Here is a 16,617-nt window from a genome sequence, read left to right as displayed (position 1 = left end):
CTGTCGTCCATTAACCACAAACTGGTAAGACAAGAAGCACTTTAATGCTTAAAGGGTGAACTAAAATAGGATTGTCAGTATTATCAATTTCGAATGTGTAAATAGAAACTAATAATGTTCCTGTTTTTTTTTTTTTTTTTAATATTATTATTATGTTTTGTAAGGAGATGCATGATGTGTACCTATGTATAGTTGTTCGTACATGTTTTTGTTGTTGTTGTTGTTTCTGTGGGTTAGCATATTATTTGTTTTAAATATTGCCTTTCTTCCTTCTCTTTCTGAAAAACAATAAAATGAGTTTCAACTTATGGTCTTTGTTTTGAAAGGTCAAAAGTGAATGTAAACGTTTAAGAAATTGTGAACGGAACATTGCATTTTAGTCTTTACAGCTGTTAATTTTAAGTCTAAAGGCGTGGATATGCAACTGCAGTTTTTCATGGTGCGTTCGCTCACGGTCCGTGAGGATGTCGTCGCGTTTCAGGACGGCATAGTTTTCGAGGCTCTACTAGCCTTCCTGATCTGATCCTCGCGGAAGTACTGACGTGTTCACAGCGATCCGCGCAGAGGTGGCTAGTGTAGCTAGCTAGATAGAGCCGGGTAGTGACACAGCGGCCGCATCAGGTAAGAAAGGACCGTCATTGTTGATTTTTGCTGTGATTGCTGACACAACCAAGATGCACTGATAGGTACTGACTTGGCTAAACAAATTCTAAATGTTTTTGTATTGCGGTCATTACAGACACGCTACAAGAGAGTTATTTTATTTCAACTGTGCTAAATTGCTAGCTGTTGGCAACGTAGCACTGCCTCACCGGAAGTGAGTTGTCAGTCCTCCAAACGCAATGGCGGTATATGTAGTTTAAAGATCTCATGATGACTTGAGCTTGCAAAGGAACGAGACACTGACGAACTACAACTTCTTCTACTATCTTCTGTTAAACGTTACGCAGGATTTTGGGAAGTGTAGTTACTTTTTATTCTATTTCTGGCTGATTGTCTTCTACGAAGACCTGACAAGAACTACACAACCCATATAAGCTGTAATTTGGGCCAAAGGGTAACGCACATTTACATGGCTAGTTAGCCATTTCTGTTGCTAATTTGTAAGCTAATGCAAATTTTCAAAATGATATAACTGTCAAAATGTTAGCATCTCTAATTTATTTTGTTTTTGACATTAAGTTTAGGTCTACCAGCGAGCGAATTTCATAATTACTAGTGGTAGATAACCTTACAAGCTAAGCTTGTTAGCTAGTAACACTGGCAATGTTAGCTAGCTACAACCAGACATAGTCCTGCATGATTAATGTTTCACAGATTAGTTACATTGTTGAAATTAAACATGGTAACAAACACGGTAACATGGCAACACGATTGTTAAATAATCGAAAACATGACCCCAGATTGCGATGTGCATTGTACATTTGGTGGCTGACGATACCTAAAGATTAATGATTTAATCTTTAAAACAGAAACAAACCGAGAATTACAGTCTCCAGATTAAGTTGTCAAACATGGATCTTTTGTTTAGATTATAAGGTATGTCTTTTATACATAGAGTTTGGAGTAATAAAGGCATCCCCCTCCCCCCGTGCGGTTTTTACCAGGCTAAATGAATATCACCATGATTTTTAGGTACTGATTAAATGTACTTTTATAATGCAGTTTATCTCCGTTGACTGACTATCTTCATTCACGTCATCATAACACAGAGAGTACAAGAGACAAGCAATGGGCTCAGTTTATATAGATAAATTGTGTATTACTGCCTAAGTCTTAGTGGACAAGTTAGTTCCTTGTTTCCTCAAATCCCTTTAGGTAAGTTGATAAAATACACCTGTTTTAAAATTATGTCAAAATGAACACTAGACTTGTGCTTTATAGATGATGACACACTATGTCTTAGTTTACTATTGTACAGCTCTTTACAAAACTTTTTTTTATTTTCGCTGGCAGAATGTCAGAAGGGGACAGTGTTGGAGAGTCAATCCATGGCAAACCATCTGTAGTCGCTGCCTTTTTCACAGGGATTGGACAGGTAATATGCCTATGACTTAGATCTTAAATACTTCATAATAAGATCTGAAGTGTAATTCATGTACAACAGGAATGTTTCCATGGTCATTTTATATAACTTGTGTTTTATATATGATTTAACTTTGGTGGTATTCTCTGTAGCATGGTTTCTTTCTCTTTATTACTGTAATAGGTCTATCAGTCATGGCTTGACAAGTCAACACCATTCTATGCGGTGCGATGGGCAGTCACTCTACTACTTACTCTTGTCTACATGATCAGAGTGTACATACTACAGGTAATATTTTTGTCTTGGTTTATGATAAAATTTGTTCTGCTGTGTCTTTTGTTTTGTTTTGTTTTTTTTACTCATCCAAGGTGAAAAGTTGGTTTGAATGTAAAACTTGAAGTCCCTTTTGTATTTTATTCATATTTTTTTTATACAAATGGTAGGATGTTGGTAGATTTTGCTTAATGTTCATTGATAACAAGCAAAACACTTTTTTTTTTTTTTTTTTTCCCCCCAAAATTTATTTACCTACTCTACTGCTACAGTCTATGAAAAATACCATACTCGCGTATGCAGTTCTTTGGTAACACTGTCTGTGTTTATTCCATGTTCAGAAATACTTTTAATCTAGTATTTTTCATTTGCTGCTTTTCAGGGGTGGTATATTGTAACATACGCTTTGGGAATCTACCATCTCAACCTGTTCATTGCATTTCTATCGCCAAAAGTGGACCCCTCACTGCTTGATGAAGGTAAGCTGACAGAATTACATCTAGCAGTTTTCTGTTTTCATTTTATGTTCTTGTTATAAAGGCTCCTTGAGATCAGGCTTGCGACCATGATTTTTATTTATTTAGGCTTTTGATTGATTTCAGATATGCTTAATTTTAATTCCAATAGAGGCCTGAGTAAAAATGGATGCCATCAAGTCTTTTTCTTTCATACAGGAATAGTTGCTATTGGATATGAAACCACTCTGTCATATTGTAACCTCTTTCTCCTGCAGATGATGGCCCATCCCTTCCTACCAAGCAGAACGAGGAGTTCCGCCCTTTCATCAGGAGGTTGCCTGAATTTAAATTCTGGTAAGAGTCTAGTTCAGGGTCTGGCCATTTGTTACCCTCACTCACAGAGTGATTGCAAATAATTTCTTTTAGAATGACCTATGTGGTGAAAAATAAGTCATGCAGAGCTCATTTGGAAGAGGATGTAGCTTTTTAACATAAACCAGAGATAGTAGGTTAAGATCTCCTTTGCATTTGACACAATGAGATGGTGCATCCTTGTAATCCACAGAATATGTACATAACACAAGTTTTTAAAAATGCTTTAAATATATAACCTCCTGATATTTCTAAGTGTGACTTGAAGAAGTTTCATAACTGCTGCTAAATTCTTTGGTTATGTGATGATTTTATAAAAGTCTACTTACAGGAACTTGTTTATTTTGCATTAAGGCCACAGTTCAGCGTTGAAGCATTTTTGATAGTCTGTACTGGTTATGCAAATTCTGAACTCTCTTTTTTTTGCACTAAAACAGGAAGGAAAAAGGGCTTCTGTCACTTATATCGTTGGCAGTTTGATGCAACAGATGAACACTTTTGCTGTCTTCGTGTTTCAGAATAATTTAGAATAAAGGTTTTAGTGCACTGTAACAATTCTGCCAAGATTTTAAGGGCAAAGAAGATTATCTTTGAAGAGATTTTAGTTTTTTTTTCTCTTTTTTTTTTTTTTTAAGCTATTACCTCCGCAATGTCATTTAAAATAAGTTGCTGATAAATCCAGACCTTTAGAGTTGTAATTTCAGCTTCGGCTTCTAGCCAAAGTCAAATCCTACCTAAGAACAAATCTAGAAAAAGTTATCCATGCTTTTATTACATAGTGCTTAGATTATTGTTACTCACCCAGAGTCAGAATTGATCAGTTAGAGCTCAATCGTCTGCAGCTTGTTCAGAATGCAGCAGCTTGTCTCCTAACCAGGACTCAAAACACCAGAGCTTTTCTCATTTCACTGGCATCCAGTTAGGTACAGAAAGTTTAAATTATTATCTACAAATACATCGTTATATGTAAGACTTCCCTTTTGAATTCCTAAAATAACCTCAGATGACACTTCTTGTTTCATTTAGTAGATTGCTATTACACTTTGACTTATTATGAATTAATATAATTATATCTTTACTTAAATAAGACGTGTATATGACATTTCTTAAGAAGCATTTTGGATCTTATCAGTTGAAATGCAGCTGCTGCCATGTGAATTAAGAATTTTCATTTGTCAACAATATGGTGGAGATGTCCTCCTGCTTAGATTTGAGTTGTCACCATTTTACCATTTTACCATGGAATCACTTTTATAAGCAACTTTCCTTTAAGTAGTTAGTAGTTCTTTGTGACTACCTGAATGTGTTGTTGTTTTTACGAATGAATTTTTAAATTAGATTTCATATTGCTGAATATGGCACATTAAGTGGATAACCAAGTTCAGGATTCTTTACAAAGTATGCTCCTTCGATTGCACAAATGTGGTCCCATTGATTTAACTGAAAACATGTTTCTTTTCTCACCAGGCACTCAGCGACAAAAGGCATCGTCATCGCCATGATTTGCACATTTTTTGATGCCTTCAATGTGCCAGTGTTCTGGCCTATACTTGTAATGTACTTCATCATGCTCTTTTGCATCACCATGAAGAGGCAGATTAAGGTAAGACACTGAAATACCTATAGTGCATGTATTGTATATAATAACTGTGCTTGCATTAGGCAAACAATGAAAGTGTAATGACAACCCTGCAGTCCATCAGGTTAGAAAATTCGTAGCTAATACAGGAAGCGTATCTATGCTGTATGCACGTGAACGACATCCTCGGTGTCAAACTATATTTAGTAATTTTATCAAAAAAGATTATTTAATCCTTAATACAACTAAATGTTTTAATATCCATAAAGCTCCCTCTTTTTAAATTATATTTTATTAAATCTGTTATTATACTAGATGTTTTTTGTGCCACCCCCCCCCCCACACACACACACACACAAGTCCAACACATAGGTGCAGTTGCTGATAATGTTTTGTTTTATCCTGCCTGTTACTAATATTGTTGTTTTTAACCTTTTCTAGCATATGATCAAGTACAGATACCTACCCTTCACACACGGGAAGAGGACATATAAAGGCAAGGAAGACACAGGGAAAACTTTTGCTAGCTAAGAACTCCCACTTACCCTTTGTCTCTTTCTCATTTGAAATTTATTGGTCACAGCTAGTGGGAAGTGACAAGGATTAGTTTTTTTTGTTTGTTTTGTAAACTGGACAGTAACATGAAAATATAACATAAAAAACCTGAGTATTGATCCATGTTTTGTGGTGTTGGATGAGGGTGTGAGCAGCATGGATCAAAATAGTCTTGGAATATTGCCTTGCCGATTTTTTTTTTTTTTTTTTTTTTTTAAATTTTTTTTTTTTTTTAAGATTGGTTTTTCATTTATTAAGTAGCAGGTGAAACTCAGTGCTGCCTTTTGCCTTTTTAACCCCTTTAGCAAAGTGAATAGTCATCAAGAAAGAACCAGACTGAAAAAAACTTGCAGTAAAATTGATAATTTTCTGTTCTTTCATTGATGAGGATTCTGGTGCATCATCCTCTTCCAATCTGCCAACTTGGATTAACATGTTGCTCCTACCTATTTGTACCAACTTGAACTCTATTGAAAGTCAGTGAAGTTTAGTTGCAGAGCGTGTGATAAGATGTAAGGTGAAATTTAATTTAAAATGAGTCTTCACATGAAACAAATTAATATTTTGTCATTAAACATGCTGCTCTAACTAACATGTGTCTGAGGCAGTTGCTCTCCATGATACATCAAACAGTTTGGAGTAGTTAGTGACATTTCATCTGAATATGCATTCATGATGGGCACAAAACATCAGAACTAGTGGCACTTGACACTAATCATATTTGCATAATTTGATTCACAAGTGTCAAGATGGATTATTTTAATAGGATATTTAAATCTTCAGTCCTCTTCAAAATGACTGAATGCCTAAGTCCATGAGGGTGTTACTAATCTAAAGTCTCCTGTAGTCTGTGATCTACCTTAAATCAGTCTTTTTCTACATTTGCGCCATTAAGAGTTGAAGGATGGGACACGGTTTCACGGAGCACCTCTGTAAACTAAAATAAAAAAATATTTTTGAGTTTGTAAATGATTTGATGGGATGGGGGGAGGGGGTAACAACTTGAAATGTCAACTCAGTAAACTTACTTTACCTCACACTTTTACACCATGTGAAGAATCTTTCCAGAAAATTTTTGTCTTCAAAGTTTAGTAACCAGTATTCAAGTGTGATTCAAGACATGGTCATCCTGGGGTTACAGTCTAGAAAAGAACTTTATCCCAAAGACCTTTTCTCTTTGGAGCATTTGCCCATCTGTGCTCCAAAGACTGAGGTCTATTTGGTTGGTGTAGACTAGGTCTTGTTGTCCTGTATAATCTGTGTTTACTTTGAAGAAGAAAAGTGGTAAATATAGTCATTCCAAACAAACTGTTGTTCTCTTTCTTTTGCAGAGGAAACATAGGAAAACAAAGATTGAGAGCTTTTATTATAACAAATGGATGACGTGGGTGGCGATCACATTCTTTTCTATGAACCTTTTGAGTTTCTTTTCTTATCACAATGCTGGGAATCTGTCATCACAAAATTTTGATTAACACTGTTGTAAGGGATCAGAACATATTCATGTAAAAAGTTGGTGTTTCAAAAGGGTTGTCTGGACTTCTGTATATACAGTATATATATTTTAAGATATAATTTTTGAGATAATTTTTATTTAGTTTCTTTTTTTTTTTCATCAAGCCACCAAACTGTTTGCAAGTGTTAAAATCCATTTTAAGTTGAAACTGATGAGAGCTAAACTGGTAAATTGGGTTCTAGAGATGGTTAATGTTTTTCATGAATTGCATGACATTTACTTGTGCTACAGTTGAAAACAAAAAGTTGTTTTTAATAACTTAAGTGTAATCATTTTTTTTTTCTTTTTTTTTCCACTCCAAAGCTATTAAAGAGGCTGTGTCCCTTCTAACAGTACCAAAGTGTCTTTATTTTACATTTGGGAAGGTTGTGGAAGGTTTCTGTTTATGTAGAAATGACAAAAAATATATAGTTTCAATTCAATTAAACTTTATTTATATAGCATCAAATCACTGCAATGCCATCTCAAGACGCTTTACAGACAGGAAAAAAAAAAAAAGACATATTGAAGACAATTCATAATAGGCTGTATACAGATTGAGTTGGAGCTCCAACTTAATCTCCGAGTTTAATTCTTGGCTCGCTTTAATTCTCTTTTTTTATATACACTTTTTTTTTCACCTTTGTGTTAATATTTGTGTGGACTATTAATGGGCTATTTGCGGTTTTAATTATTAGTGCTAATCTAAATCTTGTATGCTTCACATAAACTTGAGCAGCATGATATTAGGTGAATTCCTTTTTATTTGAATTAATCAGATATTACAGTGATGTATTCATAACAGTTAGTCTATTCCAAGTCCATGACAATAATCAGAAGTCAACCATCCACCAGTTGAGCTACTGTGAAGATATGAGACAAGTTAAGTTGGGTTTATATAAAGTGTGGAATACCATGACAGTAAAACATCAAGTGGGTTATCTTCAGGATATGAATGAATTTGCTGTAAAGCCATCAGTTTTAGCTGGAAGGGGATTTTGTGATTGCAGGGATGTTTTGATAAAACTTCCCCTAAGACACCAGCAACTGTCTCCTGTTCCAGGTAAGTGAAAGATACTTTAATATCTTTCTGAAGCAGCTATAATTTTTTTTTAGAAGATCTTTATTTAACCATTCAAGTGAAAAAGCTTCTCAGATTTGTGACACATTTTCATTATCTACGTCTGTCATTGCAAGAAACCCTTCATGTGATTAACTTCAGAGTTCGTGCATTAGTTGCATGCTAAAATATTGGTGCCATTAAAAGCAGTTTGCATGGGGGGGGGGGGGGGGGGGGTGTGCTCACTTGGTCATATTTGCACAATCACACTCGTCTTTGAAACATTCCTCATGTTGCTGACAGTCACTGTTTTCACATGTGAGTTTAAGCAAGCTATGTTTGTTTAGTTTTGTGTTCCTGATGCTTTGGTTGTTTACATAATTTAACATTTCTCTAAAACAAAATGTTAAAAACATGTTAAAAGTTTAAAGAAAATGGCAGAAAGCCCGGGCTGGGGAAGATGGAGGACTGGGCTTGGTGGGGGACCTGGTGGCACTAGGGTGTATGAGATGTGGTCTCTGTGTTTAGAGGAGGCGCTTGTGTGTGGTGTCATCATGACTTAGCTCAAAATTCATGAAAAAAAAAATAGAGCAAGGCAGTTTTTCAGGCAAAAATAAGAGAATTTAATAATAAGCTAAAAGTAAAGTGCCCAACAACAGCTGAAAAAGAAGAGAGGGCCCTCAGCTGTATGAGCTGGGATAGAAGGAGGACTGGCCAGGCTCCACCTACCGATACCTGCAAAGAAACATGACACAAAATGAGGCTTTTCAAACATCTTGCTAAGAAGTTCAAGCAGAAACTCGCACAAGTTCAACGGATGCAACAACAGTGAAGCTGCGGTCAAATTAAGGGTCCTATGTTAAAATGTAGCATGACCTGGTAGTTGTTTTTGACTGGAATAAATTTTTGTTTCAATAAATTTTACAGCCTATAAAATATCCTGAAGCTCTGCATAATAATTTGGAACACTTTAAAATTTTTATTTTTGAAAAAAACTGTTATATAATTATATATTATATTATTATAATTGGGAGTTTTGTTCAATAACATTTGATTTATACTCTGATGATGGCTGATTATTTTAACCGCCAGAATTGTTCTGTCATCTGCATTAACTATTAAGGGAAATCAGACAAAGATATTATTTGCATAATAATATGGAACATGGTGTATATGATTATTTTCAGATGCGGTTTATTTAAATTCAAGACTTAAAGAAATTCATTCACTCCTATTCATTCTTTTTCGATACTGAAATATCCCAGTGCTGGGTCACGGGGAAGCTGGAGACTGCTCAAACAATTAGCAGGCGAGAGGCATGGTATAACCTGGACAGGTTGCCAGTCCAACAACCCTTCATGTTCACACGCCCACTCACAGGAAGAAATTTAGAGACCAATTAACTTCACATGCATGTCTTTGAGCTGTGTTTGGTTGTTCCTTTTAAATCTTGATCCCTATTATCTTTGCCCATTAAGAGGTTGGAAATTGGAATATTTAAGAAAGCATGAGTAAAGTATGGCTACAGACAAGAAAATACAGTATTGTATGAAGATTTTGCTTTGTCTTATTCATTTATTTTCCAAACTGCTTAATCCAATTCAGGGTTGCAGAGATGCTGGAGCCTAGCACAGCTGGCTTTGGGCAACAGGCAAGGGTATACCTTGGACAGCTCACCAGTCCATACAGAAACAAACAACCATTCACGCTCACTCCTAGGGGCAATTTAGAGTAACCAATTAACCAAACATGCATGTCTTTGGACGGTGGGACAAAGCCAGAGAACATGCAAACTCCACACTGAAAGGTTACTGACCAAACCTTGCCCCAGCCAAGGATTGAACCAGCAACCTTCTTGCTGTAAGGCTATAGTGCTAACCACTATGTCACCGTGCAGCCCATTCATTTATTTATTCATTAATTTTCCAAGCTGCTTAGTCCAATTAAGGGTCGGGAAGCTGTAGCTTATCCCACCAATCATTGAGCGAGAGGCAGGGTACACCCTGGACAGGTCGCCAGTCCATCACAGGGCCAACACAGAGAAACAAACAACCATTCACACTAAAACTCACTCATAGGGACAATTAAATTAACCAATTAATTGCTTTTTTTTTTTTTTTATTTAATTCTGAGACCAAAACCATTATTTACTAAACAAGCATCAGTTTCACACAAAATATTTTGAATATTACATTGATCATAAATATTTTATTCTCTCATCTCCCTCCTGTCGAAATAGCATTGTAAACATTTTGATATAAGATCCTCAAAACACACAATATTGTACCATTACAGTGAAAATTGTCCCTATAATTTTACATTTGTAGTCTCACTCTTGATTATAGATTTAAACCTGCTATACATCTTTTCAGTACAATGATTCATGATGGAGGCTTTTAACTTGCATCAGAGGCACTTGGAAGCAGCACATTAGATGATTTTTGCATACTGATTTGTAAGTTTTCTTCCAACCATTACTTGTGCATTTAGGGCACCTGGTTCATTTGCAGAACATGAAAATGATCACAGAAGCTCAACCATCCACCTATTTGAGCGATGCCCTGAGAGAGCAAGGTCTATAATAGTTAATGTATTAGTGACATACCATGATGCCAAGGTGGATTCTTGCTCATCTGTGCCTGCTGGGATATCTTCAGCATGTCCAAACTGAATGCACCGTCACACCCTCAGAGTTTGAGGTGCAGGGTGATTATTTGTTAGGTGGACTTTTTGATGTCCATCATGTTAGTGAAACCGCTTACCACAACAGACCAGAAACCATCAGCTGTTCCAGGTGAGTTTTCTCATCTTGGTTGATGCTTTTGTTTCTTTAAGAGGCAACAGTTCGCCAAAACCGTGAATGGTGTGGGAAATTCTACTTACCGGTAATCAAATCAAGTCAATTGTTTTATTATGAAATGACTAGTGCTCAAATCTGCCTTGTGACCCAAAATATACAAAGTGACTACAAATAGTATTGAAAGTCATTTTTAACTCTGTCACTCCCTTAACTCTGTCCACAGGGAACGTTTAATTCTGTCAAGTTATCGGAGGTTTCAGTTGATGAGATTCTCCATTGAGGAGATCAATAACTCTACCAGCCTACTGCCTAATGTATCTCTTGGCTATGAAATATTTGACCATTGCTCAGACACAAAGAGTTTTCCAGGAGTTTTCAACCTCATGTCTGTAAATGGTTTTATTAATCCCTGGGATGAATCGCACAAGAACTTGTCTAAAGTGATAGCAGTGGTTGGCACTTACACCAGCACAGAGACACGGACTGTTGCACCACTCTTCATGGTGGATCTAATTCCCATGGTAAATCTGCATACTGCTTTAAATATGTTTTTGTACTAAAGGAGTTCATAAACCTGTTTGACAATATACACATATAGGAGTGTCAGTTGCTTTACATTTGCTGTCTCTCTGTTTTCCATTACAGATCAGTTATGGAGCAGCTAGTTCTGTCTTCTCAGGAAAACAGAACTTCCCATCTTTCCTACGCACAGTGCATCCCAATAAGGATGTCATAGAAGTGGTTTTACACATTTTGCTTAACTTTAATTGGCGCTGGGTTTCTTTCCTTTACAGTGATGGTGATTATGGAAAAGATGGCCAGGACTTGTTTATAAACAAGATAAAAGACACTGAGATCTGTCTGGCATACACTAAAGGCCTTAATCTTAACACTGACTATCCTCAAATGTTCAGACAGATGGAGACACTTAATGTAAACATTATTATTGTGTTTGCTCCTGAATGGACCGCAGAGGCTCTCATTAAGTCTGCTATACAACAAAATTTCACCAATAAAGTGTGGATAGCAGGGGATGCCTGGTCCTTACATAAAGAACTCCCCAAGGAAAAAGGAATCCGAAATATTGGAACCGTACTTGGGGTTGCTGAGTCAAAAATGACAATACCTGGTTTCACTGATTTCATCTATTCTGCTAAAGCCCAGCATCAGTGTGAAAATGCAGAGCAAGAGAAATTTTGCAATCAGATTTGCAACTGCAGCACCGTAAGTGCTGAAAATCTCATTACAGCTGACCCATCTTTTAATTTCCCTGTCTACTCTGCTGTGTATGCCATCGCTCACGCCTTACACACCATCTTAAAATGTGGAAATGGAAGGTGTGACAAAAATGTTCCAGTGTACCCACACATGGTAAGCATACAAATAATTAGTTTATCTAATTCATGTTCACTAATTAATTCTTTTTTTCAGGTTTGGTTTATGATGCATTTACTCTTCAGTTTTGTAATTATTGGAAAGGGATTGTTCCTTGTTCGATTAGTTCAGTAATAAATGCATGATTCAAATATTAAAGAGTGTATTGGCAAGTATGTGAGACACAGAGATGATGACATCAAGAACAGCAAATTGGTAAAATAGTAGTTGTAGTAAAATATTGCAAAGTTCTGCTTTTTACACTTTTTTTTTTTTTAAATTTAACCTGCACATTACTAAAATTGTTTCTGTGGTCAAGCCCCTTCTAGAAAATTTGTCTAGTTAATAAAATCTGAGGATATATTTACAGGATGATTCGAAAGGCAGAATAAACCTTTATTCATCCATTGTGTGAAATATTGTTTAGAGATATTTATTTTGTTCTTTGCACACTAGACTCAAGAGCTAAATTCACAAGGATCATCTGGGTGATGACTATCAGAAGGTAGCCTCACCTAAAATTAAACCATTTTATTTTTAAAAAAGACCAACAGCTGCCAATAAGCATCTTTGTTTATTTGAGGAAGTTTTAAAACATTTTAAACATTAAATTCATTACAAAGAAATTTTTCTTTGATTTCTGCATGGTGTTCCCTGCAGGCTGTTAGAAAGAATGGCATTATAAAGTATGTCTGAGTAGGTTCAGATTTTCTGTCCCATACATCCATTGTCCATTTAAACCAGGGGTGGGTAACTCCGGTCCTCGAGGACCACAGTCCTAAAAGTTTTAGGAGTTTTTCCCGCTGCGACACACCAAACTCAAATCAATGGATATATAGCAGACTAGTGCAGAGTATGATGTTGATCAGATCAAAACATGATAGGTGTTTATGCTGGTAAAACATGCATCCTGACATTTACACTGAATCTTCCACTTTTAACAGGAGAGTGGGAGCATAAAAACGGTTTAAGAAGGCCTTTTGACACACAGCAAAAATATTGAGGTGTTTGCCTGGTGTCTAAACCTAAACTCACTAATCTGTTGAGATCTGATGACACTTGTGAAAAGTATGCCCAGCTCACAAAAGCTGCTGGGTGTAGAATGTACAAGTAATCTGAACTTTGTGTGTCAACAACAGGTTCTAACAGCACTGAAGAAGTCCAACTTCACACTGTTAAACCAGAGCATTCAGTTTGATGAGAATGGGGACCCCAAGTTTGGACTCTATTCAATAGTTTTCTGGAACCACAACGGTGAAGCAGAAGAAGTTGGCCTTTATAACTTTCATTCATCATTCCAGTTCTTGCTCAACAGCACCAAAATTCGATGGCATGCAAATGGAAAGGTAAATAGCCCGCCTCATTTCTCCCCAATGAAATGCTTATACAGAACATTAATTGAGCTTTTTTCGTCTGCATTGACTAAAAGGATGATCCACTTTTGCAACTCACAAGCATCTCTTTATGTAATGTCTAAACTTATATTTTGTAAACTCATTTAGAATTTAAAATGGGATGCCTGTAATTACTTTAATCTCATTTAACTAACTGTCCTTAACAGTGTAAATAATGATTTGCCTTTTCTTGTGTACTTAATGCATTGCTTTTGTAGGTGCCGACTTCATTTTGTTCTAGAGAATGTTCTGCAGGATATTCAAAAACGCAAGAAGGCATCCACAAATGTTGCTTTAAATGCACAATCTGTCCAAATGGAACTTTTATCAACAGTTCAGGTAAATGATTTCATATTGAAGACAAAGAAAAGGTGAGATGATACGCCACTTTTTGTTTAACCTATTCATTACCACCTGATGGTAATAAAGTGGAAAAACGTTATTTGAGACTAAGGTTTTTTCATCCATTCCACTATAACTGTGGCAAGCGCAGATGCATTGTTTTTTTTTTGTTTTTTTTTTAATCAAGTCACTTCCATGCAGTAGTTTCTTTCTTGGAAATCTCTCCACAGTAGCAATAATATTTATTTGAATTCAAAGGACGAACATTACAGCGACCAAACAAAACTCCTGCTTAACTTAAAACTACTTGTTAATTACAGTCAAATGCTCAAAAGTCACCTTTGCTATGGCAGCATAATGTTTTCTGTTTTTTATTAAATACCCAGATAGAGGAAGAGATTGAAAAAATTTCACAAGTGGTCAAAACAAATTTGGAAAAGCTGTGTTTGGCTGCCATTTATTTTTGTTTTTTTTTTGTTTTTGTTTTTAATTCAAAATCATTCCAACATTAATTTGGCCGAATGTGGAACATTGCTTTGAAGGTGGAGACTTTCATTTGAGCTCAAGTTTAAGGTGATTTCACATTCATTCACTACTGAAAGGATGACCTTTTTTATTCTGATCACAACGTACACTAGATTAGTACCTGTCTTGTCAAAATAACTCTTAAAAGTAAGTTGTAATTCTAACAGAAGCCAATTCTGCAACTTGATTTCTTTTTTTAAAGTTTTCTGTGTGTCTGTATGTTGAAAACAGTAGATCCCTACAACTGTATCAGCTGTCAGGACATGGAGTGGTCAACAGCAGGAAGCACATCATGCAGTCTACGGCTGGTGGAGTACGTACCATTCACAGACCCTGGTGCTGTCGTGCTTATGGTCGGGGCCTGGGTCTTGGTGGGCCTCACTGTGGCTGTGTCTGCTCTCTTCACCATCAACTACAACACGCCTGTTGTCAGATCTGCTGGAGGACCGATGTGTTTCCTAATTTTAGGATGCCTCTGTTTGTGTAGTCTTAGTGTGTTTTTTTACTTTGATGAACCTACAGTTTATAATTGTGTCTTAAGGTTTGTGCCATTTCTTTTGTTCTACACTGTATGTCTGGCATGTTTTGTTGTTCGCTCTTTTCAAATTGTTTGCATTTTCAAAATTGCTGCCAAGTTTCCGAAGCTCCAGAGTTGGTGGATGAAATATCACGGCCAATGGCTGCTCATTAGTGTGGCCTTCATCATTCAGGCAATCATACTTGTCATAGGCTATTCCATAGCCACCCCAAAACCTTATAGAGATACATTTTGGTACAAAGACAAAACTATACTTGGTTGTGATCAAAATCTTCAAGCAGCATTGGGTTCATTCCTTTTCTTGTCATCATTGTGCTGTCTTTGTTTTATCTTCTCCTACATGGGAAAAAACCTTCCAAAAAATTACAATGAGGCCAAAGCGATAACTTTCTGCCTCCTCCTGCTGATTCTCACATGGATCATCTTTGCCACTGCAAGCATACTTTACCAGGGGAAGCACATCCATACTTTTAATGCTCTGGCTGTACTGTCCAGTCTCTACTCCTTTCTGTTGTGGTATTTCCTGCCAAAATGCTACATCATCATTTGCCAACCTGAAAAAAACACACAGCAGTACTTCCAAGGTCTCATTCAGAGTTACACTAAAACAGTTAGCCAGTAGCTTCTTTAAGAAATGGGTTTCAGACTTTGTTCATATTTTTAATGATAAGTAGTATTTTGACTTTAGAAACGTAGAAGCGTAAAAGAAATCAAGTGTGTATCTGCATTTAAAATGACACCTGTGTACCTTTTAAGTCTGCTCTTGTTTTAGAAGCAAAGTCCCTCAGATAATTAATATTACATGTGCGTCCAACCACGATAATGGAAACAAACTTTTGCAGATTTTTATTTTACAAAATTTTTTAAAAGCACAAGCACAGATGAGGTTTATTTTAGGATAACTGTTATGGCACTATAAAACCTAAACTTCTAAATTGATGTACTCTCTAAGGTAATGACAGTATGACTCACCCAGACATGTGAAGTAACATTTGTTTAGCATTTTTGGTCGTTTCAATAAGTGCATCAGATTTACAGAACCTATCTCATTCAATAAAATATATTGGATTTGTGTGGGTTTTTTTGTTTATATATATATATATATATATATATATATATATATATATATATATATATATATATATATATATATATATATATATATATATATGTATGTACACATAGTGCCATACATGACCATGGGTCTTAATGGGTGGAAGATTTTTTTGAGTTGCTAGAATATTATGGTGATGGTCACATCAAGACAACACTTATTTTCATTTCTAACATTTAGCATTGGAATTAAATGCAGAATCGAGTGTATATGGATTTTTGTGCATTTTTGACTGAGTAGTTGTAGTTTAGTTTTGATTTGTTCAACTTTGTTTGATCAGTTATTATTTTATTAATTACTTTTAAGTATGCATATCACTGGCAAACAGCAGCATAAAAGTTTCATTGTCAAATTTAGCTTCACTTTCCCTGAGGATTCAGAAAGAGTTACTAATCCTGGAATAATCCGTAGTTATGGTTAGGAATGACTTTGAAGAAAATTAGGTTTATTATTTAAACTTCATAGATGTGGTATACATATTGCTATAGAGGTAGTCCCACTAAGACGTACAGTCTCTTTTACAAGAGAGACCTGTTACTCTAGCACACATGTTTTTGGATGGTTTAACAATTTTGATGATGACAATGACAATAAATACAATTCTTTTGACATTTTTATTTGGCTCCAAAATAAATGATTGTCTACAGCCTGATCCCTGAATTTAAAATAATGAAAAATTCTATACATAGAGCCTCCCTTATCAGTTTTTGTC

General features: G+C 35.8%; 2 protein-coding genes across 3 annotated transcripts; both read left to right on the top strand.

The window, feature by feature from the left end:
* Positions 1-559: 559 nt before the first annotated feature.
* On the top strand, positions 560-7,104 carry rer1 (retention in endoplasmic reticulum sorting receptor 1). 2 transcript variants are annotated; one of them, XM_079239214.1, is made up of 8 exons: positions 560-621; positions 1,957-2,038; positions 2,210-2,314; positions 2,682-2,778; positions 3,033-3,111; positions 4,597-4,732; positions 5,150-5,204; positions 6,595-7,104. In XM_079239214.1, the coding sequence occupies exons 2-8, from the start codon at positions 1,958-1,960 to the stop codon at positions 6,603-6,605; spliced, it is 564 nt and encodes a 187-aa protein (XP_079095340.1). In that variant the 5' UTR covers positions 560-621; position 1,957; the 3' UTR covers positions 6,606-7,104. The 2 variants fall into 2 exon arrangements, with proteins under 2 accessions (XP_079095340.1, XP_079095339.1); XM_079239213.1 differs by having other exon boundaries at positions 5,150-7,104.
* A 3,323-nt stretch (positions 7,105-10,427) lies between these two features.
* Positions 10,428-15,413, top strand: LOC306754455 (taste receptor type 1 member 1-like; the record flags this gene model as incomplete). Its single annotated transcript, XM_079238474.1, has 6 exons — positions 10,428-10,612; positions 10,842-11,139; positions 11,264-11,989; positions 13,132-13,338; positions 13,605-13,725; positions 14,485-15,413. The coding sequence occupies 6 exons, from the start codon at positions 10,428-10,430 to the stop codon at positions 15,411-15,413; spliced, it is 2,466 nt and encodes an 821-aa protein (XP_079094600.1).
* Between the last annotated feature and the right edge of the window lie 1,204 nt (positions 15,414-16,617).

This window comes from Telmatherina bonti (assembly GCF_933228915.1).
Source record: "Telmatherina bonti genome assembly, chromosome: 4".
NCBI lineage: Eukaryota > Metazoa > Chordata > Actinopteri > Atheriniformes > Telmatherinidae > Telmatherina > Telmatherina bonti.
The sequence above is the reverse complement of the archived record's forward strand: the minus strand, read 5'-3'. Positions and strand labels throughout refer to the sequence as shown.

Excerpts from the sequence above, each read along its gene's own strand:
- rer1 (XM_079239213.1), top strand. The coding sequence starts at position 1,958 with ATGTCAGAAGGGGACAGTGTTGGAGAGTCAATCCATGGCAAACCATCT. Across the intron at positions 2,779-3,032 it reads CCCCTCACTGCTTGATGAAG|ATGATGGCCCATCCCTTCCT; the intron begins GTAAGCTGACAG and ends TTTCTCCTGCAG. Across the intron at positions 3,112-4,596 it reads TTGCCTGAATTTAAATTCTG|GCACTCAGCGACAAAAGGCA; the intron begins GTAAGAGTCTAG and ends TTTTCTCACCAG.